General features: G+C 43.4%; 1 protein-coding gene across 5 annotated transcripts in view; it reads right to left on the bottom strand.

Annotated features, from left to right (window-relative positions):
- Positions 1-24,654, bottom strand: part of NTPCR (nucleoside-triphosphatase, cancer-related) — a 28,763-nt gene extending 4,109 nt beyond the window's left edge. The window contains exons 1-6 of one of the 5 annotated variants that reach the window (XM_077894486.1): positions 24,497-24,625; positions 23,451-23,689; positions 19,925-20,087; positions 19,328-19,424; positions 4,099-4,308; positions 622-718 (exon numbers count right to left, since the gene is read on the bottom strand). In XM_077894486.1, coding sequence (XP_077750612.1) covers positions 622-718; positions 4,099-4,308; positions 19,328-19,424; positions 19,925-19,950 — 430 coding nt within the window. In that variant the 5' untranslated portion in view covers positions 19,951-20,087; positions 23,451-23,689; positions 24,497-24,625. Of the gene's footprint in view, positions 1-621; positions 719-4,098; positions 4,309-19,327; positions 19,425-19,924; positions 20,088-20,362; positions 20,490-23,450; positions 23,690-24,314; positions 24,469-24,496 lie in introns of those variants that run through there. The other 4 variants (XM_077894487.1, XM_077894482.1, XM_077894484.1 and 1 more) reach the window with 4 other exon arrangements.
- Between the last annotated feature and the right edge of the window lie 93 nt (positions 24,655-24,747).

A 24,747-nucleotide genomic window follows, 5' to 3' on the forward strand; every position in this document is an offset into this window, starting at 1 on the left:
CTACTTTTTCCGTAACAGTTAAAGTTTCTAAACCAAGAATTATTTTCCTGTTGTATCAACTAAGACTTTGCCTGACCCAAGTTTACAAAGATTTACTCCTATATTTTCTTCTAAGAGCTGTAGAGTGTAGCAGAATCTGCTTCTCCCTCTTCCTCTGTCCCTCCCTGTGCATACACTCTCTCAAATAAAATAGATCGAGAGAGAGAGAAAGGACGCTGTAGAGTTTAGTTCTTAAACTTAGGCTTAGAATCTACTTTGAGTTAATTCTGGTATACAATGTAAGAGTCCAACTTCCCACTTTTGCATGTGGATGTCTAGTTTCCCAGCACCATTAAAAAACAGTTCTTTCCTCATTAGGTTCTCTTGGCATGCTTGTGGAAAATCAATGGATCCTAGATGTATGGGTTTATTTCTGGACTTTCAGTTCTATTCCATGGACCTGTGTGTCTAGCGCCTGGCTGGTACTACACCATCTCAATCCCTGTAGCTGTAGTAAGCTCTGGAGTCAGGAAGTAGGAGTCTTCCAACATTGTTTTTTTCAAGATTTAGCTGGGTCCTTCCCATCTCCACATGAATTTTAGGATTAGCTTGTCAGTTTCTACAAACATTCTGCCTACTGACCTTGGATCCAGAGGCTGACAGACCTTCTCTCACTCGTGTAACTGTAGGAGTCCATGGACCCAGAGGGCAGCATCGAACTCCCGGTGAGATTAAAATACTTTATGCAAAAAAAAAATAAAAAAATAAAAAAATAAAATAAATAAAATAAAATAAAAATAAATAAAATAGTTTATGCCCTGCTTGATGAGAAAAACGCATAGCAGGAACGAGTAAGCAGAGGTCTAAGAATTCCCAAATTGGAGTAAGTTCGGTTATTCTTGTGTTCTTACAAAACACATGTAAAAATTAAAAGGATAAAAACTGTTTTCTGGAAAAAAAAAAGTGTAAAGGACTTTCACTATCCTGAATTCAGGATAGTGGAAGAGACTTTAGTAACATTTTATAAAGTAGAAAAACCAAATAATTTCTAGGAAATCTGAAGACTTTTTTTAGCAAAATCATCTGAATCATCCCTATCAACAAAGGACACAGTACAGCAGGGTTATGCTAATGCTCAAGCGCTGGAGGCAGACAGATGGAAGTGTGAATCCTAGCTCTGCCACCTACTACTAGCTGACAACCCTGGACACACTATGCAGCCTCTCAATGAAATAAAGATGATGTGATATATTGCAGCAGGTACTGTGAAGTCTATGTGCTCTGGTGGATCTACAGTACCGAGCACAGCACCTCAGTCCAAGTGCTCAGTGCCTAGTGGCCAAACTGGCATCTAAGTCAACGCATCTAAGAGACTGGATTTCAGCTGTCTCTTCTGTCCCCTCAGCAGATAACATTCTCCAGCATTTCCATCAAGCAGGTATTTCAAAGGAAATCAAGTGAAATATGCTTTCTAAGACAATCAAATTAGTGTGTGTGTGTGTATGTATGCGCGCATGCAGTAGGAAGTGACCAGCAGGGATAAGTATTTTCTTCATGTTGCTAGAGAAGCAGGAAAACAGTGCACACAGCTCTTTCTAGTTATCCTGATCCATGAAGGTCTTTATCCCTTGCCTCAACAGCATAAACGTAATTACGCTCAAACAAGCAAATGTGAAATAAATTAAAAACATTTTTCAGTGGCCACACTTAGAGACCAGTAAACTCTACAAGACATGAGAAAAAAATTTAACCAAACTCCAAAAGAGAAGCATAATTTTGAGGAAGGCAACTGTCAATACCCACACCCACACCATGACAGAAGTTTCTAAATTGCCAAAACCATCCTCCAATGACATGAATGTTAGATTTTTATTACAGTATCACAAGTCTCTGAGGCTGTTCTTTTTCTCCCCCCAAGTCTACTCTTTGTTGGGCACTTTCTATTGTTCTACCTTCAAGTTTACCAATTCTTTCCAGAGATTTTCTCATTCAGTTATTGTATTTTACAGTTCTAAAATTTTTATTTGAGGGACTCATGGATGGCTCAGTGGTTGGGCAGCTGCCTTGGCTAAGGTCGAGATCCCAGGATCCGGGATCGAGTCCTGCATCGGGCTCCTGCGAAGAGCCTGCTTCTCCCTTTGCCTATGGCTCTGTCTCTCTCAGTCTGTGTCTTTCATGAATAAATAAATAAATCTTTAAAAAATTTTTTATTTGATTCTTCTTTGTATCTTCCATCTTTGCTAAAACTGACACTTTCTACTTTTCAATTGTTTCAAACATGTTTGCAACTGATCACTGAAGCATCTTCGGGACAGCTGTTTTAAAGTCTCCACCCTCGAATTCCAACATCTACGTCATCTTGCTATTGGCACATGTTGATGTTTGTTTCATTATGTGAGCTCCTATCTCTTTCATAATTAACCAAAAGCTAATCACTTTATTTACACATCATTAGGAGCAATGATTACCTTGCCTGGAGAATAATTTCCAGTCTTAGCAGAAAATGTGGCATTATCTTAAGATGTAACATTTCTTCCTGGACATAACAGCCAACCTCTATCAATCCCATCTAGGACTTGGGAGATTCCACTGGTTTGCAGAGGCAGCCAATCTCCGGAGTTTAATGCCAGGAACTCCCCACCTTCCAGGCTGGAAGCTGGCTGGCCTGAAGACTAATTGACTTTCCTCATCTCTCTATACACTGCCTCTACCTCCACAGAAACTCTAGAATCACAATGCGAACTCTAAGTTGGAGGCCATGGAAAGTGAGAGACAGAGCAACATAAAACTCTGAAGACTCCCACAGACTTCAGAGACATCACAGAGCATGTGACGCTGCAGGGCCCTCAGCACAACAGGCAGCTCCCTAGAGAGACCTTGCCTGTCAGTAGCGCCTCCATCCCCAACTGCCTCCAGCCCAACAACCACACCACCCCGGCTGTTTTCTATGCATCTGTCAATATCTGCTAGGGCTCCACTGTTTGTTTACACTGTTGTGAGATTAGACTGTCTGCTCTGGAGGACGAGGACCTGGTCGACCTTGTTCATCATCACGTCTTGGCATGCAGTGATGCTCAGTTAATGCTGAATAAATGAAGGAAGGGCTGCGCACGCACAGTTTTCCAAGTCTGGCTGCTCTAACCCTAACATTTGTTTACTGCCGGAGGAGTACCCCTGGATGCTCCGCTGATGATACACAGACATCCCACTAGGGCTGGCGAGTCACGGTGGTGGCATTTTAGCCAGCGATGTTAGGACCTCACTCTCCACCCTCCACAGCAGGAGTCACCCCGCCGGCTGACTTGCTCACTGGCAGTCGCAGGGCAGGTGAGTGTTTAAACAGGGGTGGGGAAAGAGGGGACAGGCAGAGCTTGGCCAGGAATACGGCTCTCTCACTGACAGACAAGGCAGTGCGGGGCAAGGCAATTACCTGACTGAAGGATATGAGGAGACAACGGGAAATCAAGTATGTGGGCAATGTGCCAGCGGGGCTGTCAGAGGCCCATCCACGGGCTCGTATGATGGAGTGGGTCCTCTCTCATACGTGCTCTATGCACAACCCCCAACAAGCATCTGACAACCACCTGAGAGCTTGTTCAAGCAGACTGTTGGGCGCATGCCCAGGGTCTGATTCATTGGGTCAGGGCGGGCCTACAACTCTGCATGTCTTAGGAACCCCCAGGTGATGCCCACACGGCTGCTCTGCATACATCACTTTGCCTGACAGGCTTTGCAGCTGTGCTGTCCATGTGGCCAGTGTGACTGAAGAAATGAGTTTTTTATTTTATTTAAACATAAATAGTCACAGGTGGCTGATGGCAACTGCACTGGCCAGTGCAGACAGGACATTTCCATCCTTGCAGACAGCTCCATTGGACAGGGTTACTCTTTTAGCAGCTGGGAGCTGTGCTTCAAACTGTGGCCACAGGGAAGTGTGTTTTTTTCACCGAGGACTGGCAAAATTTAAGTTCCATAAATTCCTAGAAAATCAGACTTACCAGTATTTGGCCTCAGAGGAGAAAAAATGGTAATTCAGAGCAAAAGTATGTTTCAAAGCCACCCTGCTCTTTGAGGTCAGCTGCTCCATTTTTACAGACACAAGGAACTAGCTGTACTCACACTGAACACCTGAACATCGTTTCTGTTCCTGATTTCTTCCACGAGGGCCAGCGGTTTTCCTTTAGGTATTGGGATCGTACCCAGGACTACAGTCCCTGGGGTGGACAGCGTCTGACGAACAGCCTGGATAAAAGGTTGACTGAAGAGCTCCATCTTCCCAATCTCATCGATGACACACACCCTCTGCCCTGGGCCACTGCTGGAACCTGCCTGAAGATGACGAAGACAGCCAAGTCACATTAAGCAAAGAGCCCCGGGGTCCCACTCCCCCGTCACTCACCAACTAAGTCAACTAAGCTTTAGAAGGCAGGAGACCTATTCTCAGTCAACATGGGACGATTCACAGGCAAATGTATCTGGAAGAGCTCCCCTGGATACCAGAGCAACCAGGAAATTCAGTTCCCAAAGCAACCCAAGTTCCTGGCAGTTTTCACTCTTTTAGAATGGTTCCAGTAGTAACTCAGCTTTGTATTTATATACACCCAGGAAATAAGCAGCACCCACATGCCCTAGGTTTAAAAGAAATGAGACAGCATTTCCCAAGCTCCCCCTTGGGAGCCTTATTAATAATAACACTAGCCCCTTTTTTGCGATTCGTGAGTTGTAGGAGCTTCCCTGTCTGGGAGGACATCAGGGCTGCAGGCAAATAAATGTCCGTATGTTTCATAATCTGCACTATGAGGGATGGTGGAGAGAAATGAGCAGTGAAAGGAAAGGAGTCTTGGTTAAAAGAAAAACACATGAGCAGGGCTGTGCGCTTCCAACCACAGATTCCCTAAGGACTTATCCCTTCCAAGACCCCCTTGGAACAGGTGTGGCCACCAGCTTCCACGGGCCCTAAAACCTCACAGCCTGAGGCCCCCACCTTTGCACAGACCCCCTCCTACACAGTTCCAGGACTGGGCTCTGCAATCAACAGAATGTGCCAGAAGGGATGGTACGTCCCTTCTGAGCTTAGGTATAAAAGACTGCTGCTTCTGGCTTGGTCTCACTCTCTCAGAAGGCCTGCCCTGGGGAAGGCAACTGCCATGCTGTGAGCACGCTCAGGCAGCTGATGGCCAAGTCCACGTGGCAAGGAACTGAACAACCTTGGGAGTGAGCTGGGAGGCGGATCCTCCCCAATCAAGCATCAGATGACTGTCACCTCATGACCAACCATGAGCCTGAACCAGCCGGCTAAGCCTTTCCTGGACTCCTGACCCAGGAAAACTATGTGAGATAAAGTCCTTGGGCTTAAACTCCTAAATTCTGGGGTCATTTGTTACACAGCAACTGATCACTAATCTACATGCCCTCTCTGGAAAGCCTTCCCAGAGAAAGCTGAAAGGACTGAATAGTCTTTCCACACCAGGGGACACAAAAGAACACACAGCTCTTCAGTGAATGCTAAGTGACAAGTACATTTTATATATCTTTGTATAAATGATTACTTTGAAAACTATACTTTTTTACAAAAAGTGCTTTTCATTACATTTCTTAAGACTCCTTAAGACATCAGTACAGTCTCAGAATGTACGGCTGAGTTCAGCTAGATTTGTCTTGAATTGCAAATCCCGAAGCCACAGCACACTGCGGTTGGTGGCGTGCGTGTGGTAGCTGGTGAGGGATGGGGCTCAGAGGCAGATCCTGACACTTGTATGGTACACAAAGGGCTATGGGTTCTATCCAGCATCTGAGAGATACTAAGCCAGGGAGGATCACAGGCTGTACCTGAAAGGCTGTTAGCTGTGTGGCGTCAGGGACAAGTTAGGCATTTTTTTGAATAGACAGCATGAGATTGTGGGGTCTAGTCCAAGGCAGTTATTGAGGAGAAGCATTAGAGCAGTGGTTTTCAAACATCTATGTAAGTGGTTCTCTTATTATTTTCTGACTTAATGGCACATACATACTTCCCCACTCACTTTACTAGCAGAAAACCAGGAAGGGATCCACTGTAGTCATCCAAGGAATGGTCTATACACTTACTCAAACTTCCATTTTTCTAATGCACTTCATTTTTAACTTTCAACAGCATTTATATGTGCATGTGTGTTTGCATGGGTGTGCGCACACACATCCTGCTTCCCCCTCAGGGGAAGGCCAAGGTCATATTCACCTTTTTATTTTCCCATGGAAGCACATGAGCTGAAGCAACTGATGCCCTCCACTGATGGGGTGAGGGAGGAAGGCCAGCATCTGTGGAATCAGCCACTGTCATTTTCAAATTTTTCTTCAAAAATGAATGCCGAATTTGGGAGAAATTTGAAAAGCTCTCAGCTACCTGCTCATCAGCATAAAAACAGCCAATCCCACCAGAGCAAGCCATTCCAATGACCTCTTATCAAGGAGTATTTGGGGCATTCTGCTGCCTCCAGAAACTAGGAATAATTGTGGATGTCATCTCCCCACAGGTCAGCAGAACTCTATTCTGGACATTAAAATGAGAGTTTGAAAGCAGTCAATTCAGACAGAGAGAAACCACATGAAGAATGCATGTGTGCCTGTGTGCATATATTTATTTGGGTGTACATACGCGGGTAGTAGGGTGCATGTGGGTGTGTCTGTAAATACACAAGTGGATAGAAACATAAAGCACGAGGCCCCCAAACCAGCCTTCCTCAGATTCTCTACGACATCCACCAAGAAGAGCTCACTGACATTGTTTAAACTTCTGCAAAAAAATATCCGGACACACACACGCATATATTATATTCTACCAACTGGAAATGCTCATTTTAAAACCTTAGTTTATATAAAATCCTCTCTGTCTAAAACTAGGGACTTTATTATCCAAAAACTGTAGGAACCTCAAAAATAAGTCTGGGATTTTTCATGAAAAATCTAAGTTATTGATGCTCAACTGAGAGGCAGATATCAGATGCAAAACTACTGAGAAGCTTGCATACACTGGTTTTTCTAAATAACACATGAACATATATTCCAGACTGTAATAAAAGAACCACTACTGGGGTACCTGGGTGGCTCAGTTGAACCCCATATCTGGCTCCACACTCAGCAGGGGGTCTACTTAAGATTCTCTCTCTTTCTGCCATTCCCCTGCTCCTGCTGTCTCTCTCAATCAAATAAATAAAATCTTAAAAAACAAAAATGAAATAAAAAAGAACTACTATCCTATCCAAAATTGTTTTATTTTTTTTAATTGTTTTATTTTTATATAAATTCAAGCAACCCAGTCAGTGAGCACACATCATGCTTACATTGTTCTAAATTCTAAGTTGGTAGGGATGCAGCCTGACAGTACTGGGGCCCAGGTATGAAAGAGGTCAAGAGGGGATCCCTGGGTGGCTCAGCGATTTAGCACCTGCCTTTGGCCCAGGGCGTGATCTTGGGGTCCCGGGATCGAGTCCCGTGTCGGGCTCTTGGGCATGGAGCCTGCTTCTCCCTCCTCCTGTGTCTCTGCCTCTCCCTATCATAAATAAATAAAAATAAATAAATCTTTAAAGAAAAAAAAAAAGAGGTCAGGAATCTCCCCAGTCCTCCCCAGTGCTGGGTGTGGAGAAGTCAAATGGAGCCCCTGGAGCGCACATACTTAAAGTTACGCAGTAAGGAGCTCATGAAAAACTTCGGGCAGCCTGGGCCACGAGACAAAAATCACTATGTGCACACGATCTGGAGCGTGGCCTTTCTCCCCTGGACCCCCTCTGTTCACAGAGGGACTGCAAGGCTGCAGGATGGCAGACACTACCCTACGGCCCCTGAAGCCCTCACCACTTCTCACCCAGGCCTACATGTCACAGCACCATACATTTTCACTCTTACAGAGAGGGAGAAACACTTTGTGCAAGGCATATTTTAGTTCCTCTGTTTTTAGGGAGATTATTTCCTTGGGAGAAAGTCCTAAAATTGACCAGCCAGTGGTAAGGGAAGCTTTGAATAATTTTGTAACTTTGCTTACATGCAGCTAGGTTGTTTTCCAGACAGATTAAATCAGTTTAGAGCAACAACAAAATATCTGTGTACCAGTTATGCCAGAAACCTGAAAACTATGACTTTTTTCGGTCTTTTGTTTAATCTTTATATGCACGTTTCAGAACACAAAAGAAAATGTAGACATAAAATAGGCACAATTTCATTTAACCAAAATATTGAACTGAGAAAAAGCTAATTAAAGTGGCTTTTGCCTTATAGTGAATTATTTACTTAATAAGTATTTCTGGTGGTATTAACTTTATTTTTTTTTTTTTTTAATATCAGACACAGACTGGCTTCTTAGCTGGCCTAAGACAAAAGATATTGAAAGTCATGGGAAAGAACCAGGGAGCATCTGCTAGAAGTCAGGCAGCAGAACTATGGCCCTTCCCCACAAATAGCCACAAGTTTGGGCAGGAAAGCAAAGGGTGATAACAGTGGCTACAGCCAAGCCAGCCCCAAATTCCTCAAACCTCTGAAGTTATGAGCTAAAAGTGAAGGCCCAATTAGACTTCTATCTGTGCTTATTCCAAGCTGAAAGTTTCAGAACCCCTCAGAAGTTCGGTGGCATGTCGACTGTGTGTCCCCAGGGATGAAATCACAGGCTGGCAGCCAGGACCAGATGTCTAGACTGCCTGACGCGCCCTGCAGCTCAGCCCTTCTTTCCTTGGGTGTGCTCTGGGTGGGAGCTGTCCCTACCCAAATGCCAGAGATTCTCACCCCAGGGCCCAGCAGACTAGTGCTAAGGCTCCTCCTGGGTGTTCTAACTGGCCTCTCTGGGATTCACCCACATGAGTGCCTGACCGCAGAGCACAGAACAGCACCCTCTGTATCTTGCAAGCTACGAGAACTATCCCAAGGACTGAAACAGGATCTGCTGGCTGACAGCCTATTGCATGGAGAACCCACTACCCCTTGTGATCCCAGTACCTTGGGACCAGCCTGGACATCTGAGCTTGTGGGTCTCCATGACAAAGTCACAGCTTGCTCTGGTCCCCAGGTACGTGGCAAACTGTTGATGTGAGGCTCCTCCCAAGGTTCTGCTGTCCCTCACCTCACTCGCCTTCTCAAGAGAAATAATTATACTCACCTCTCTGTACTCCCTAGCAGCTGAGGACACACAGTCTACAATGTCACCTTCAGTCCTAGTAACTCTGTCCAGTAGGTATCTCTGTCTCCGTGTTACAGATAAAGAACACAACTGATTCAGACAAAGTCACTAAACTCCCAAGTGAGAGCAGAGAGTCAAACCCAAGATAAGCTGAGAGCAAAGCTCCCTTATATCCCCCACATGCAATATGACCTGCACATTTTCAGTATGAGTAAGGCAGGACATCAAAGGAAAGAATCAAAGAAACTGAAGGAAAGAACTGCAGAAATTCATCTAATTGTAAAGAATCTACTTTTCTCTCCAATGAGAGGCAGGAGCACTTCAGGTTCTAGGGGTAACAGAGGCACAGCCACAAAAACCCTCATCTGTTTTTTGGAGTAAGCATATTACCTTCAGTTACTCAAAAAGGATGACAGGTTTGGGGTCTCAGGACAATGAAGGTAACCAACAGCACCAGGATGGAGGATGGCCTGCTTTGGGAGGCAGATGTGAGCTGCAGGCAAAGCCCCCTCTCCCCCTTTACACACAGCCAGAGATGGGACTGTGCCTCAAACGTGCTACCTCCCTTATCAGCTAATGGGTGTTTAAGGCGCTTGTAAAAACTCCTCTTGCTTAGTAAAAATCTTACTTTGATTTTAAACTTTTGATTCAAGTTCAGTAACTTTGAGGTCTCATATCTTTTTACTAGATACTAACTAAAAGAGAGAAAGCTGAATGTCTTAGCGACAGTAAAATAGTGAGGACTTCTTGTCTAAATAATGAGAAGACTGAGTAGACATAAACAAGTGCAGCTTTGATGAGGAAAAGTCAACTGTTATGGCTCTTTTAGTTCAGCTTTCAAATACACAGCGATTTGACTATTAAATAAAAGCTTAGCTTGTTACAGAAAGCATTTCAAAAGGCAGTAGTTAAATTGGCTTTCCAGGTAAAGCCTTCAGTGAAAATGATTATTTTCAGATAATCCAGTAAAGTTAAAAAATTAGAATTGGGAGAATTTTTGATGAGGAAGATGTACATGGTGTTAAAGTATCTCCCCATTCATTGCTTTCATCAATTTCAAAAGAAAAAAAAAAAGGTGCACAATGAAGAAACACTTTCTCAGCATGAGATTTGAGCAAACCACCACCTCATCACCTGCAAGTTTGCTTCTGAAGGAGGCAGGGCGGGCCTTGGACTGATGCAACCAGGAGGAAGCAGCTAGTGGCATGGATTGGGAAATGGGACAAAGTGGCGGAATGAAGGGGAGGAAGGCAGCAGGTTATACAAATTCTACCCCAGTCCCACCAGCGGAGCACCTGCTTTTGCTGGGGCTCTGGGGAGTGGGCTACAAGAATTGCCTGAAGAAGGTAAGAGCAACCCAAGGCCAGAGCTGGCTCAGCATCTAAATCACAGGCCCTCCCTGAGGCCAGCAATGAGACAATGAGAAGTAAGAGCATCAGACCTGCCCCAGGGAATGAGGGGACTGCTGGGAAAGGTCACGGAAAGACCGACCCCCAGCTGATCCACAAGCCAGACCAAGGGATCAGAGGCTTCTCACCCTCTCCTGTCCTTGGAGCGTGGGTCTTGCTGGCTTCTCCTGCTTGCAGAGGCTGCTGCAAGGACACAACTTTGAGATAATGATGTGGTGCTGAGAACACCTGCACTGTCTACTTGACTGAACTCAGTTAAGGCCTCTCTATATATAAACTTAAGAGGTGGTGGCCGGGGGGCAGGGGTATTCATCTTGCTGCATCCAACACAAGCCTTGTGTGCAAGTTCCCTCTGCTTATTACAACAGCCACTTCCCAACCAGGAGTGGCCTACCTGTTTTTGGTCTCCCTCTGCCCTCCGAAAGAAGGGGGCTAGTTTCATGTTTCACCAGGAAGTTCAGACAGGGTTGCGGACCAACAGAGATTACCAGTAAGGGCTGCCATGGCAAATCCTACAAGATAAGCCACAGAGTCGACCTTATGCTGAACTTTGAGTTTATTTTCCTCTTTTGATTCAGTGCAGGAACGTTTCCACTGACAATTTTTACATTAATTTTTATGTTTGCACCAGACAGCTTTTTGTTTCTCTGGCTGATCCTGCAGTGCATATATATCATCATGAGGTCCAGAAACAAGAGAGTGAGGAGGAACAAAGAAAAAAAGTCACATTCACGAACAATGAAGGAACCTCAAAAGCAATCCTTGGGCTCCTGTCAACCTTTCAAGAATGGATCCTGACTAGAAATTGATTTTTCTAAATTCTCTCTAAAGCCTAGTGGCCTGAAATACTAAGTGGCAATTCCAGGTCAAGTGGTAAAAAATAAACTTTCCCCAGTCAGGAACAACCTTCAAATGAATTTTTCAAAGATCTGAAGACGAATCTCGTTTCAGAATCAAAAGCAGATCCTGTTCTTGAAAACAAATATACTCCAAGGCCTTATTTTGATCAAAACAAGGTTCAACTATGTTGATTTTCCCTGGGTGTCCTGGTTCTAGCTTCCTATTCTTTTCACGGATCTTAATTAAAAATGACATGGGTAAGCCTAGAAAATAGGGCTTAGAGTAGATACCTTTTGTTCTTAAAAAAAAATTATAATCTGTTGTTAACTTTTGGTGTGAGTAGCAGATACAAGGGGAGCCAAAAAAAAGTTAAATCCTATACTGCAACAAATGCTAATGAAGCATTCAGTGTGGAGGTCAAAAAGACCATTATGAAAAAGGCCAACACTATCCTGCCAGCTCTTGATGACTGAAAAACTGGAAATACAATCCAAATTACAGAAGCATCAGAAAATAGAAGAGACTTATAAATAACCTTAACAAAAAACAATTTTTCTTTTTTTTTTTTTTTTAAGAGAGAAATGGAAAAACAATGAGATAGTAGGTTTTGGCTATGGAGCTATTATCTAAAAATTTAACATATTTTTTATATCTAAATAATTACAATTTTGCATTGTTCCAATCACTCCATGTAAGACCTTTTGTGATGGATAATTAAGTCTTGATTCTACAATTCACACCAGCTCTACCACTAACAGGCTGTGTGCCTTTGAGCAATTTACTCTCTAGTCTATTCCTCCGTTTCTCCATCTTCTACAAGAGGAACAGAGTGATAGTATCACTCTGAGGATTAAATGAGTTAGTGCCTGCTGCACATTTTGCACTGGTAACTGTTAACTACTTATACTACCACCATCACCACTGGTAACATTACCAACAATACTACTACAATGCAGAAAAATTAACAAAAAAGAATGTATAAGGCAACTTTTTAAACTATAATATAGTAATTAAAATAGTATGGTACCGATGTACCAGATAACCCTGAAACATTATACTTATACACACACATACTTCTTATTATAATTAATGAAGCATGGGAAATGAGTTATGGGAAATGAGAAATGAGTTAACAAATGGTTTTGGTAAACTGGCCAAGTGTTTGGAAGAAAATCAATTGAGAGTCTCATTGTAGATTACATTCGAAATAAATCCAGATGGATTAAAAACATGTTAAAAGAAAAAAAAAGATACCATAGAAGAACCTAATTCTCTGTTAACTTAGAATACAGACTTTCTCAATGTTGAGAAGGAAGGAAGGAAGGAAGGAAGGAAGGAAGGAAGGAAGGAAGGAAGGAAGGAAGGTAGGTAAACCATCATCAAAGTGACAAACTGAGAAAAATACAATCAATAAATATAAAAAGGTCATCTGCCTTATAAAAAGATCTTTTTAAGCCAAAGGGAAAAAAAATGGGAAAAGGAATAAAAATAATTTAAAATAATTAGGTTAAAAAATATTCAAACTCAAAAACATTTAGCCTCATTAGCAACTTAAAAACATGAATTAAAGCAAAGTGTATTTTCATATGGAAATGGGCAAAGATGCTGGAGAGGAACACAAAGGTGTCCACACATTGGCAGGGGGTTCAGAGTCACACAGCCATCTCAGGAGCACCTCAGCAGCACAGCTTTTCACCTAATCCGTCCACCCTCTGGGCTGAGAAAAGACTGGTGTACAAGGGGGTTTACTACAAGGATACCTGCAACAGTGGTAAACATCTGCCACTGAGGGAATAAGGCTTAAGTCAGAGGTGAAAACCCATGCCAGGAAACATTGTGTGATCATTACAATATCGCAGTTGTGAGGATTATCGTGTTGTATGGCTACTCCCATGTTACTAAATTGTATTATTGGGAAGCCCAAGCCTGTAAAACAACACACAGTATTTTCCCCCATTTTGGAATGACAGAATAAAGCTGAAAAGGGGAGCACCTGGGTGGCTCAGTTGGTTAAGTGTCTGCCTTTAGCTCAGGTCATGAGCCCAGGCTCCTGGGATGGAGCCCCTGAGTCCCTGCAGTGGGCTCCCTGCACAGTGGAGAGTCTGCTTCTCCCTCTCACTCTGCCTCTCTCCCTAGCTCCTATTCAACACACTCTCTCTCTCAAATAAATAAATAAAATCTTTAACTAAATAAAAAGTTAAAAAAGGAAAGAAACAAAATACAATAACAGCAGTTAACCCAGGGATAAGATTATGAATTATTCCTATTTACTCCTTTATTTTTATTTCATAATTTTTACAAATTTGCTACTTTGTGTAGGGAGAGCATTAATATTCAGAAACATAATAAAAATGCTGTCAGATGTGGAATGAAAAAAAATGTCAACACCAGCCAAGCCTACAAAGGACTTTCTAAAAACCTTACTGAGTCTAGAATGCTTCCCAATCTTACTCTATTTTTCTTTACTATCCACGTGTGCCCAGGAGAGTCCCTACATCTCCATTCCAGCCTGAGGACATGAAACATGAGACCCACAAGCCCCATGAGCCCTAAGGCTGGCTGGGGCCTAGCTCCCCTGAACCTTCCATAGCCATGCCCTGCTCTGACCTCCCTGGGGGCATAGCAGGGACACCCCTGCTGACTCCAAGGATTATCTCCCTTCTATTTTACATGAGACATAACTTAAAATATTTTTCATGCACAGTGAGATTTCCTACACATAGGAGGCACTTATAGATATTTCTTAACTTAGAGTTAGGAAGTGTTTTCAGATGTTCCGGGCACTACAAACTAACACACTATCTGTACCAAGGCTTTCACCGCCCTAGATGTGCTTGCTGCAGCTTTCATTGTACTTGTCAGTAGTAACTGTCTTTTTACATTCCCCTATTTTTGCTGCAAAGCTACTTTAATTTTTTTCTTCCTAAAGGTAAAACACCAATTCCTTTTCCTTTCTTCATCCCACTAAAATATATGAAAGGGGAGGAAAACCTGTACTTCTGGAAAAAAAAAAAAAAAAAAATCTGTGACCTTGACTGGGTAGGTCTGCAGTCTGGGAACTTTCCCTAAAATACGGATGTCTGGGTTTGGTAACCAAAGTATGAAAAATTGGGGAGAAGTCTGCTTTCCTTTATTTTTTAATTAAGAAAGATTCAAGCTCTTATTCTAGTCAGCATATGATTTCTTGTATCATCTTGCAGACAGACATCAGGCATGTATGTGCACACTGCCCTCCCAAGATTCAGTCTGTTCTAAGCCAGGTAAATAAAAATCAATTCTTTGTATCGATCCAGGGCCTAAAGCCAGAATCTCCACCTGGAATTTCATTTGAAGTACTTCACTTGCCCTCTGAACATTAAGTAGAGAGGTATGCGTTTGATGGGAAAAGAGCCAGGGAGAAAAATGTCATGTTCTCTTAGTGCTCCCACCAATACAACGGCCACAACAGACCTAGCACTGGGGCCCAGGAGGTGAGAGGAGCAAGATGGGCTCTGGGGAGTGGTGGCCCCCTACCAGAACAGGGACCCTTCCAGGATAGAGCGCAAGCCCCTGCCAGCCCTCAGAAGTTAGCAACTAACTGCCCTCTGCAGGCTATGGTTAAAATGTTCAGCAGCTTTGAGTAATTACCAAAGCCCTTGACATGGCACATTTTTGCTCAGCCCCAAATGTCAAAAAACAGCAGAGAGGCAAAGATAAGAGTGTGCCAACCAAAGAAAAGGGCCAGGGCCAAGCGTCAAAGGCCCTGCCATGTGCGGGAAACATGTCTGAGCTAGTATGGCTGGGGAATGGTGACAGGAGGCCAGAGGTGAGTGGGCCAGGCTGCACAGGGCTCACCAGGCTGTGAGAGACACCCTAGACTTGCCCGCTGGTATGTCTCACACCTCCAGAAGATTCAGACCTGCCTGGGGAGACAGGTCAACACTGTTCAATTTCTACAAAAATAAATCAAAGCAGTAAAGTCTATCACAGATTAAATGAAACTCTACTTACTTAACACAGTCCATGAGGCCCTGATCCCATGGCCTCACCCACCTTACCTTCTTCCTTACCTGCTCCTGCCTCAGGACAGTGGGGCCGCAGCTTATCTGTTCCCCTCAACTACTATGTTGTCCACAGAACCCCCCTCAACACACATATCCAGTATTCTCTCTCTGAAGGGACGATGCTTTCTCGTCTTCCCATTTCAGTTACGTGTCACCTCCTCAGAGCTCTTTCCTGGCCACCTGATCTAAGCTCCTGGCACCTCTCACAGCACCTAGCTGGTCTCCTACACAGTGTTTAGGACAATCGTACACTTACTTCTTTAATGTCTACATCTCTCCCTCGAAAATAAGTCTGTTTTGTTCATGACTATATGTCTAAGATTTGATAAACATTTGATGAATGAACACAAAAAACACGTTAATATATAATCCAAAGGCAAAAGTTGCAACGTTCTTTGAAAAGAACGACTAACTTGACAAACCTTTTCCACTTTTCCTTTTCCTGGCCAGAAAAAGGGGAGAAAGAACTTAACTAAAATAAGACATGAAAGAAGGGAAAACACTACTGACCTTACACAATAAAAGGGATCATAGTGGAATATATGAACAATAATATACTAACAGATGAGATATATGAAACAGACAAATTACTAAAAGATTACTACAATTGACTCAACCAGAAATAAAAAATTAGCAGACCTATACAAGTAAAGAGATTGAATTCACAATTACAATGCTTCTTGCTTCCCATGAAGAAAATCCCAGGTCACAGGGCTTCACTGGTAAATCAAACATTCAAAGAAAAAATTTAATACAAGTCACAAACTCTTCCAAAAACCAGAAGAGGAAGGGACACTTCCCAACTTATTCTGAGACCAATATTTACCCTGATACCAAAATCAGACAAAGACAGCACAAGAAAGCTACAGACCATATCCCTTAGAGATACAGATACTGTAATCTTCAACAAAATACTTGCAAATATATAAAAATCCAGCAATACATAAAAGGATTTGCATATAATATTTTTGAATCCATCAATGTATAAAAATAATTATATACCCTGACCAAGAGGGATTTATTCCAAGAACCAAGGTTGGTTTAACATCCAAAAATCAATTAATGTAATACAAATACATTAATATGATGAAAGATAAAAATCACATCACATAGTCACTTCTATAGAAGCACAAATATAAGAAAAACAGATAAATTGGACTTCTCAAAAACAATCATGCTTCAAAGGACACCATGAAAAAATAAAGGCACCTACAGAATGGAAGAATATACTTGCAAATCATATATCTGATACCAGACTGGTATCCAGATCTCATGAAGAAATCTCACAACTCAGTAATAAAAAGGCAACTAAGCCAATTTAATAATGAGCAAAGCAAATGAATAAATATTTCTCCAAAGAAGATACACAGATGGCCAAGAAAGACATGAAAAGATGCTCAACATCACTAGTCATCAGGGAAATGCAAATCGAAGTTATATGATAGATAATGCATCACATCTGCTAGGATGATGAAATTAAAAGAGACCATAATTGGTGCTGGCAAAGATGTGAAGAAACCGGAATTTTCATCTACTGCTGGTGGAAATGTGCAGCTAGTCTGTAAAAACAGTCTGGGTATTCTCACAAAGATTTATATAGACATACCATATGACCTAGCATGTCTACTCCTAGGTGTATACCCAAGAGAACTGAAAATATATGTCTACCCAAAAACTTGCACACAAATGTTCAGAGAAGCATTATTCACAATAACCAAAAACTAGAAGCGATCCAAATGTCCATCAACTGATGAGATCAACAAAATGTGGTATATCCATTCAATGGAATATTACTCAACAATAAAAAAGAATTATATGTGCTAAAGTGTAAATAAACCTTGAAAACATTATGCTAAGTGAAATAAGCTAGTTACTAAAGACACCATTGTATATGATTTCCTTTTTAGGAAATGCCCAGACTGGACAAATTGGCAGGCAAAGAACGTAGGGTAGCAGTTGCCAGGAGCTGGGAGGGACAGAGGAAGGAAGAATGAGTGTTTGATGGGTATGGGGTTTCCTTTTTGAAATGATGGAGAGGTTCTAAAATTAGATAGTGAGGTTTGGTTGCACAATCCTTTGAATATACTAGAAAAAGCTGAATTGTGTATTTTCAATGGGTGAAGCATACGGTATGTGAATTATATCTCAATAAGCTATTAAAAAAAAAAAGGTATTACAGTGATACATAGTATATCAGATGGTCCCTGACTTAAATGATTTAACTCATGACTTTATAGTGGTGAGAAAGCAAAAAGATTCGGTAGAAACCATAGGTCAGATTTTCAATTCTGACCTTTTCCTGGGGTAGCAGCAGCATGCAGTATGATGCTCTCTTATGATGTTGGGCAGGAGCAGGAGTCCAAGCTCCCAGGCAGCCACGTGATCATGAAGATTGTAAACAACCAATATACTGACAACCATTCTGCACCCATACAGACATTATATATTTCCCTTTCAGTACAGTACTCAATATATTGCATGAGATCTTCAACACTTTATTATAAAATAGGCTTTGAAACTGTGGAAGGAGCCTCGGTGTCCATCGAAAGATGAATGGATAAAGAAGATGTGGTTTATGTATACAATGGAATATTCCTCAGCCATTAGAAACGACAAATACCCACCATTTGTTTCAACGTGGATGGAACTGGAGGGTATTATGCTGAGTGAAATAAGTCAATTGGAGAAGGACAAACATTATATGGTCCCATTCTTTTGGGGAATATAAAAAATAGTGAAAGGGAATAAAGAAGAAAGGAGAAAAAATGAGTGGGAAATATCAGAAAGGGAGACAGAACATGAGAGACTCCTAACTCTGGGAAACAAACAAGGGATGATGGAAAGGGAGGTGGGTGGGGGGTGGGGTGACTGGGTGACAGGCACTGAGGGGGGCACTTGATGGGATGAGCACTGGGTGTTATGCTATATGTTGGCAAACTGAACTCCAATTAAAAAATATGTTAAAATAAAATAAAATTAAATTAAATTAAATAAAATTAAATTAAATTAAATTAAAATAAAATATAAAATATAAAATATAAAATAAAATAAAATAAATAAAATAAATAAAATAAAATAAAATAAAATAATAAAATAAAATAAAATAAAATAAAATAAAATAAAATAAAATAAAATAAAATAGGCTTTGTGCCATATGATCTCGCCCAACCATAGGTTAATGTTCAGTGTTCTGAGCATGTTGAAGGTCAGCTGGGCTGAGCTATGACAGTTTGTTGGTTAGTTGTATTACATGTGTTATCCACTTACTATATATTTTTTAAGATTTTTTATTTATTCATGAGAGACACAGGGAGAGAGAGAGAGAGGCAGAGACACAGGCAGAAGGAGAAGCAGGCTCCATGCAGGGAGCTGGACATGGGACCCGATCCCGGGTCTCCAGGATCACGTCCTGGGCCAAAGGCAGCACTAAACTGCTGAGCCACCTAGGCCGCCTTCCACTTACCATATTTTTATGTTATGATGGGTTTATCAGGAGGTAATCCCATAAGCTGAGGAAGATCTGTAATATGTTAGGTGCCTACCATTATATTTATATAATGACATTTCCCCTTCCTAAATGTTTATTTGTTGTGCTGTGAAAATACGGTGAAGATATAAATAAGAGGAAGGTCTTCGTAGCTGGGCATCAGAGCCCTCCCAGTATAAAATATTTCCATAAGCTGAATATGTGTGACAAAGAATTTACGTGTAGTTTAGAGTGACATCAAATTATGGTGCATTAAAAAAAAAATTATGGTGCATATATCCTTTTCAAGGCTCAGTCACTTGAAAACTTTTCAGTTGTAAAATGCAAAACTGGCCACTCTTTGAAGCAAAACCACTCTGTTCCCAGGGTCAGTAATTCCCACAATATGCTAAGAAGAAATGGGCTCAAGAGGCAGAAATCACATACTTACATTCCTCAAGACTGGAAGTGCCAAGAGCTCAAAGGAAGTCAGATCCACCACATACTGTCCGACTCGGCATTCACGTTTTCCAGGCGGAGGCTCTGACCTGAATGAAAAGACAGTGCGTTCTTTGTTAAAAGACCCCTGTATTGATTTCTGGTTTGCAGCTACTCCAGGGAGGGTCTGGCCTTCCACATATGCTAAATCACCCTTAAAAATCACCTACACAAAACGTGGTGGTATGCAAAGCTAACCTACTTTCATGTTTTTTCCTGAAAACAAGAGTGCAATCCACCACAACCACCACCAGCCCTGGCAGTTACTTTGGGAGCCAATCCCAAAGCTGCGGAGAGGCAGCGTAACAACAGAAGAGTAGCATAAGAAACAGGATCACAGATTACAAGATGCTAAAAACCTATTATTTGTTGAGGTAAGTTTTAAGTGAAATATGATAATTTTATACTTTGTTTTTCTTAAGATGGTTTCAATCTCTTTTTTCTCTGAGAAGTCCATAAAGGCCCAAGATTCTTTCAAGATAGAAGAGATCATGTGGCTAAATCCTGTGCCCAAGGAGAATAAAATACCATAGAAATGAAATATCAGTACCCAATTCTAGACAAAACTCCCCGCATGCCGGATAATGTGACAACATCGAATCCTATTCTTCTCCCTCCCTGTCTGACTTCTTCGGTGTAAAATCCATCGACAGGCACACCAGAGGATTTTAAAACCTCACTGGCTTTCTGGATCAATGTTGTTTTTCCAACTCCTAAAGAAAAACAAAAACAACACAAAAGCTCATTAGGAACCAGTCCCTTGCTAGGACACACAGCACTCACTGCCTCTGAGAGCAATTACTGCAGGAAAAGAAATGGGCTGCAAGCGGATTTTATGAATATTAAGTTCACTTCAATTTTTATTGCTCCAGGTGTTAAGACTTTGTAATTCCAAGCATAATAAAAATAGGAATGGGATCTTAAAGTTTAATTTTGAAATTCTAAAACACTTTGTCACATACACACATATACGCAATCCCAGAACCACCTGAGGGGCTCTGTGGCAATAGTCTGCATCCTCTGAGATGAGCTTCTAGAACCAGGGTTACTCTCCTCGTGGGTGGCCACACCCTTTCAACAGGTCATGCGTGGGTCACAGACTGGGCACCTTAAAACTAGGATTTCAACCTTCCGAGCACTCTGGACCTACATTTATCCGTGAGAGAATCCCATCACTCCTCCATGGACTTACAATGCTAGGTCTCCCCAGAACAGCCCCTTAAATACCACTACCACCACTGGAAACGGTAGTTTTTAAACTTTCTCCCAAGAGCAATACTGTCCGGTTGACAACCCCTTCTGTGACCTTTTCCAGTGTCCTGAAGCATTCCTCTGGCTTGCCCACACTCTCCCAAATTACAACTCAAGCGCCTCCATCCACCCCCTCGTCCACCCAGCCTATTAACTCCCCTGATGGACTCTGATGTGTTTACAAGCACCAATAGGTGCACACTAGTCACCAGCCCTGTGGAGCTAGGCACTATCCTAGCACGCTCCACAAGCATTTCCTTGGTTAAATTCTCACAACTGCCCCTCTTGGGCGGTTACCATTCTCGTTCCCTCGTTCCTGTTTTACAGATGAGGCCCAGAGAGGTCAGGTAACTTATCCAAGTTTATACAACTAGTAAGGACCATACATTTTAACAGGGGCCTTTGTGTGTCACCATGACTTTGTTTACAAGTCTTGTTCCATACAGACTGAAGTCAATGGCATCATGATGACCCAAAAACTGAAAAACGGGAAGCCTCCAGCAAGTCTACCAGAGACTACCGTGAGATACCACAAGGCTGTAACTCATATTATATCTTCGGCTGCTGACACAGAGTCATCAGGGTTCCCCAAGAACCCTTTTAAGCTTCCTTGAGATAAACCATGATCTGTTCTCCAAACGTCACATCAAGAGACCATGGCAGCTGGCCTCTTGGGACATGAACAGCAACCCAGCCACATGCTCACTGTGGCTAGAAAAGAATCATGTACGGTTTCCATCCCAGCTCTGTCCCCCAGTAACTGCTGCTTTAAGAAAGACACTGAGGGGGGTGCCTGGGTGGCTCAGTTGGTTAAGCATCTGCTCAGATTATGATCCCAGGGTCCTGGGATGGAGCTCTCTGCTCAGTGGAAAGTCTGCTTCTCCCTCTATCTCTGACCCTCCTCCTACTTGTGCCCTCTCTCTTGCTCACTCACTCTCAAAAAAATAAAATCTTTAAAAAAAAAAAAAAGTCACTGAAGAACCTGTTTAAGGTAGGTCAGTGGCCCTGGTAGGTATGTAGGTTGGTACTTTTCTGAAAGGCATCCTCCATGTGCCCTCCACAGCACGCAGCATTCCTATCGCTATGAATTCACCTTTAGCAAGAATCTGACCACAGCACAAAGATATAATGAAGCAGGTTGTGTGTGTCAGTATTCATTATAATAGCAAAATATAGAAAGCAACCTACATGTTGATCAGTAAGGGAGTGATAAATTATGGTACTATGTATATAATGACATATAAACATGCAGGAATGCCACGCTGCCATTAAAGAGAATACTGTTTACCTAGATTAGCCCAGAAAACAGACCACAATATATGGATATCTGGAGAAAAAGCAGGTTATAATCACAGTAGGAATGTACAGTATTATTCCATTAAGCTTTTTAAAAAAAAAAAGTGAAGTTGGGCAGCCCAGGTGGCTCAGTGGTTTAGCTGCTGCCTTTGACCCTGGGGGTGTGATCCTGGAGACCCGGGATCGAGCCCCACGTTGGGCTCCCTGCATGAAGCCTGCTTCTCCCTCTGCCTGTGTCTCTGCCTCTCTCTCTCTCTCTCTCTGTCTCTTATGAATAAATAAGAAAAATTTTTTTAAAAAGTGAAGTCTATAAAAGATGTTGCGAGGGAATTGGGAAGGTTCATAGCACTTATTTCTGTATGTTGCAAATCCTTGTGATTGCCATTTTCTTCTTTAATATCTTAATTTTTTTGGTCTTATTCTATCTCATTCTAAATGTAAAAAAAAAGTTACTACATTTTGAAGATAACACAGAGCAGCTGTAATAAAAGGGAATGCTGTGCATCCTGCATGTTGGATAGAGCACCAGGAAGCAAGAGGAGGCACTGGCTGAGCCCCTTCCTCTCAGCTATAGAAATCTTGGTTCAATTACTTTTTCATCCCCATCAATTAAGCTGCTACCCTAGTGCTGTCTACACTAAGAGGTAACACCAATGTTGAAGGAGACCCCAAAATGACAGCTCCACACCACGCACAGGCAAGAAGAGCAGGTCAGAGAGCTCCAGAATCTGTTTGGTTCTAGTTCTCGAATAAAGCTGACCCTGAGATAAAGACTGAAGTGCAGGTGGTTTAACTTGGAAAGCGACCCCCAAGACCTCAAGGGAAGTAACTGCATTATCAAGCAAGTCACATTTGTGGGCAGCTAATCCCACTGGGGAATCCTAGGAGACAGTTTTAGACAGTGACTCCATTCTCCTGTCTGAGGGGTAAGGAAGTAAGGGAGTTTACCCACTAACTTCCATCTATCACGGGTTCCAGACTGCTCCTGGGGGGCAGGAATCCCTGGCCCTTTCAGGCCTGCCCTGTGCACAGCTATAGTAGAATCTAGTGACCAGAGAAAGCCCTCCAAGATCAGTCACAGCTGGAAGTTGGGAAAAATGCTAAGTGCCAAGGACACCCTGGTGGGGCACTGACAGGTCACTCAAAGTGACCTTTTTGAGAAGATGGATTACCTGATGACCTGAGTATGTAGATTAGATTTAGACAGCAGGCAGAGTTTGAGATGGAACCGATGATAGAGGCTATTAAAAAAATACCAGACTCTAACTCCAAAGGGGGAAAATAAAAAGTTGCACATAAACGGAAAACTATAGATCACTGGCTACATGGCTCTTCTGTGATTAGCAGCTATTACATGTATTGGGCTAATCAAATTACACTGTAAGTGTACCAGGAAGATGGACAGAAAGAGGGTGACTGGGCTTGAACACAGGCTCAGCAGAGCTGTATCAGAAAGTTATTTGAGTCTTTCAACTGTGTGTACATAAACCTTTCATAAAAAAGGGGCAAGAAGAAGAACCAGTGGTGACCTGGCCAACCTCAGGCCCAGCCACCCCCAGGGCCCAGGCAGGAATGATGAGAGTGACAGATCACTTCTGTTATGAAACACAGTAGATGGTGTGGGGCCAGCCTGCTGAGCAAACGGCATTCCCAGTTTCCGACAGAGGACTGACAAATCCACTTCCAGAGGACAGTCTTTTGCAGTATTGCGGAGTTCTCTGGGTATCAGAAATTCCTCCAACCACACTCTTCACAGCTTCCCCACTGCCTGGTAAAAAAATAAGATTCCAAAGTCTACAATATTAAGTGTGGCCTTTGCTACTTAAGACAAAACACAACCATTAAAATAAAGTGAAAAGACAATTCTAGGCTCCCGGTGACAATCTCGGACATCTGAACTCTCAGCTACCTTCAACACTAGGCCCACGGCCTTTCTCCACGCCAAGCCCATCTTTCTGCCTTACCGTGTGGTGCTGACCTTCCTGGGTCACACCTCACACGTGTAGGGCCTCGGTTGAAAACGCGCCTCCCCCCTCAGCGTCTCGTCGGAAGGAAGGAGCACGATCGCCCGCATCTACTCACAACCCCACGGGGACAAGGGCTTTGCCCCCGTGGAGTGGCCGCAACGGAGGGGCCATTCCGCTCCCGCGGCCTCAGCCTTGCAGGGGCCTGGGAAGGAGCGGCCGTTTCATCCCGCGTTTCTCTATCCTTCCGGGAGGAAGCAGCGCCCGTGGCCGTGGCCGTGGCCGTGGCCGTCCCGTCGGCAGAACCCGGCGTCCCGGGGCTGCTCTCTCACAGGTTCACAGCCCGGAGTCAGGCGGCTGCCGGCGGACCCCGCCCTTTAACACCGTCGTGGACAAGCCCGAATTCCACCAAGATGTTCTTTTTCTTACCAGCGTCGGCCTCAGGTCTAATGGCATCTTTTGTACTTAAAACCGCGCTTTCTGGGTCCGTGATTTAAGCTGGGAACCTGAGGGCCCGCCGCCCCTCCCCGGGAGCACGGACGCCCCCGCCTCCGCCCCCGCCCCGGCCGACCCCCGCGGCCTCCCGGGAGCCGACACCTGGGCCAGGTTACCTGGGGGCCCCGTCAGGAACACGTGGCGGGCCATGCCCCTGGGCCCGGTGGGGGCCCCCGCCGGGGTCGCGGTCTGGGTCACATCCGGGTTCCGCCCCGCAGCGTGCCCCGGGCCCCGCCTCCGCCGGCCGCGCATGCGCCTCAGGGCCCCGCCTCGGTCCGCGCCGGTCCCTCCGCGGCGGCCTGGCTCGCGCATGCGCCCTTGGCTGCTGGTGTCTGCTCCGCGGGGTCCGCCCCTACCCGGTCGGTGG

Source organism: Canis aureus, chromosome 4, assembly GCF_053574225.1.
Source record: "Canis aureus isolate CA01 chromosome 4, VMU_Caureus_v.1.0, whole genome shotgun sequence".
NCBI classification, from domain to species: Eukaryota; Metazoa; Chordata; class Mammalia; order Carnivora; family Canidae; genus Canis; species Canis aureus.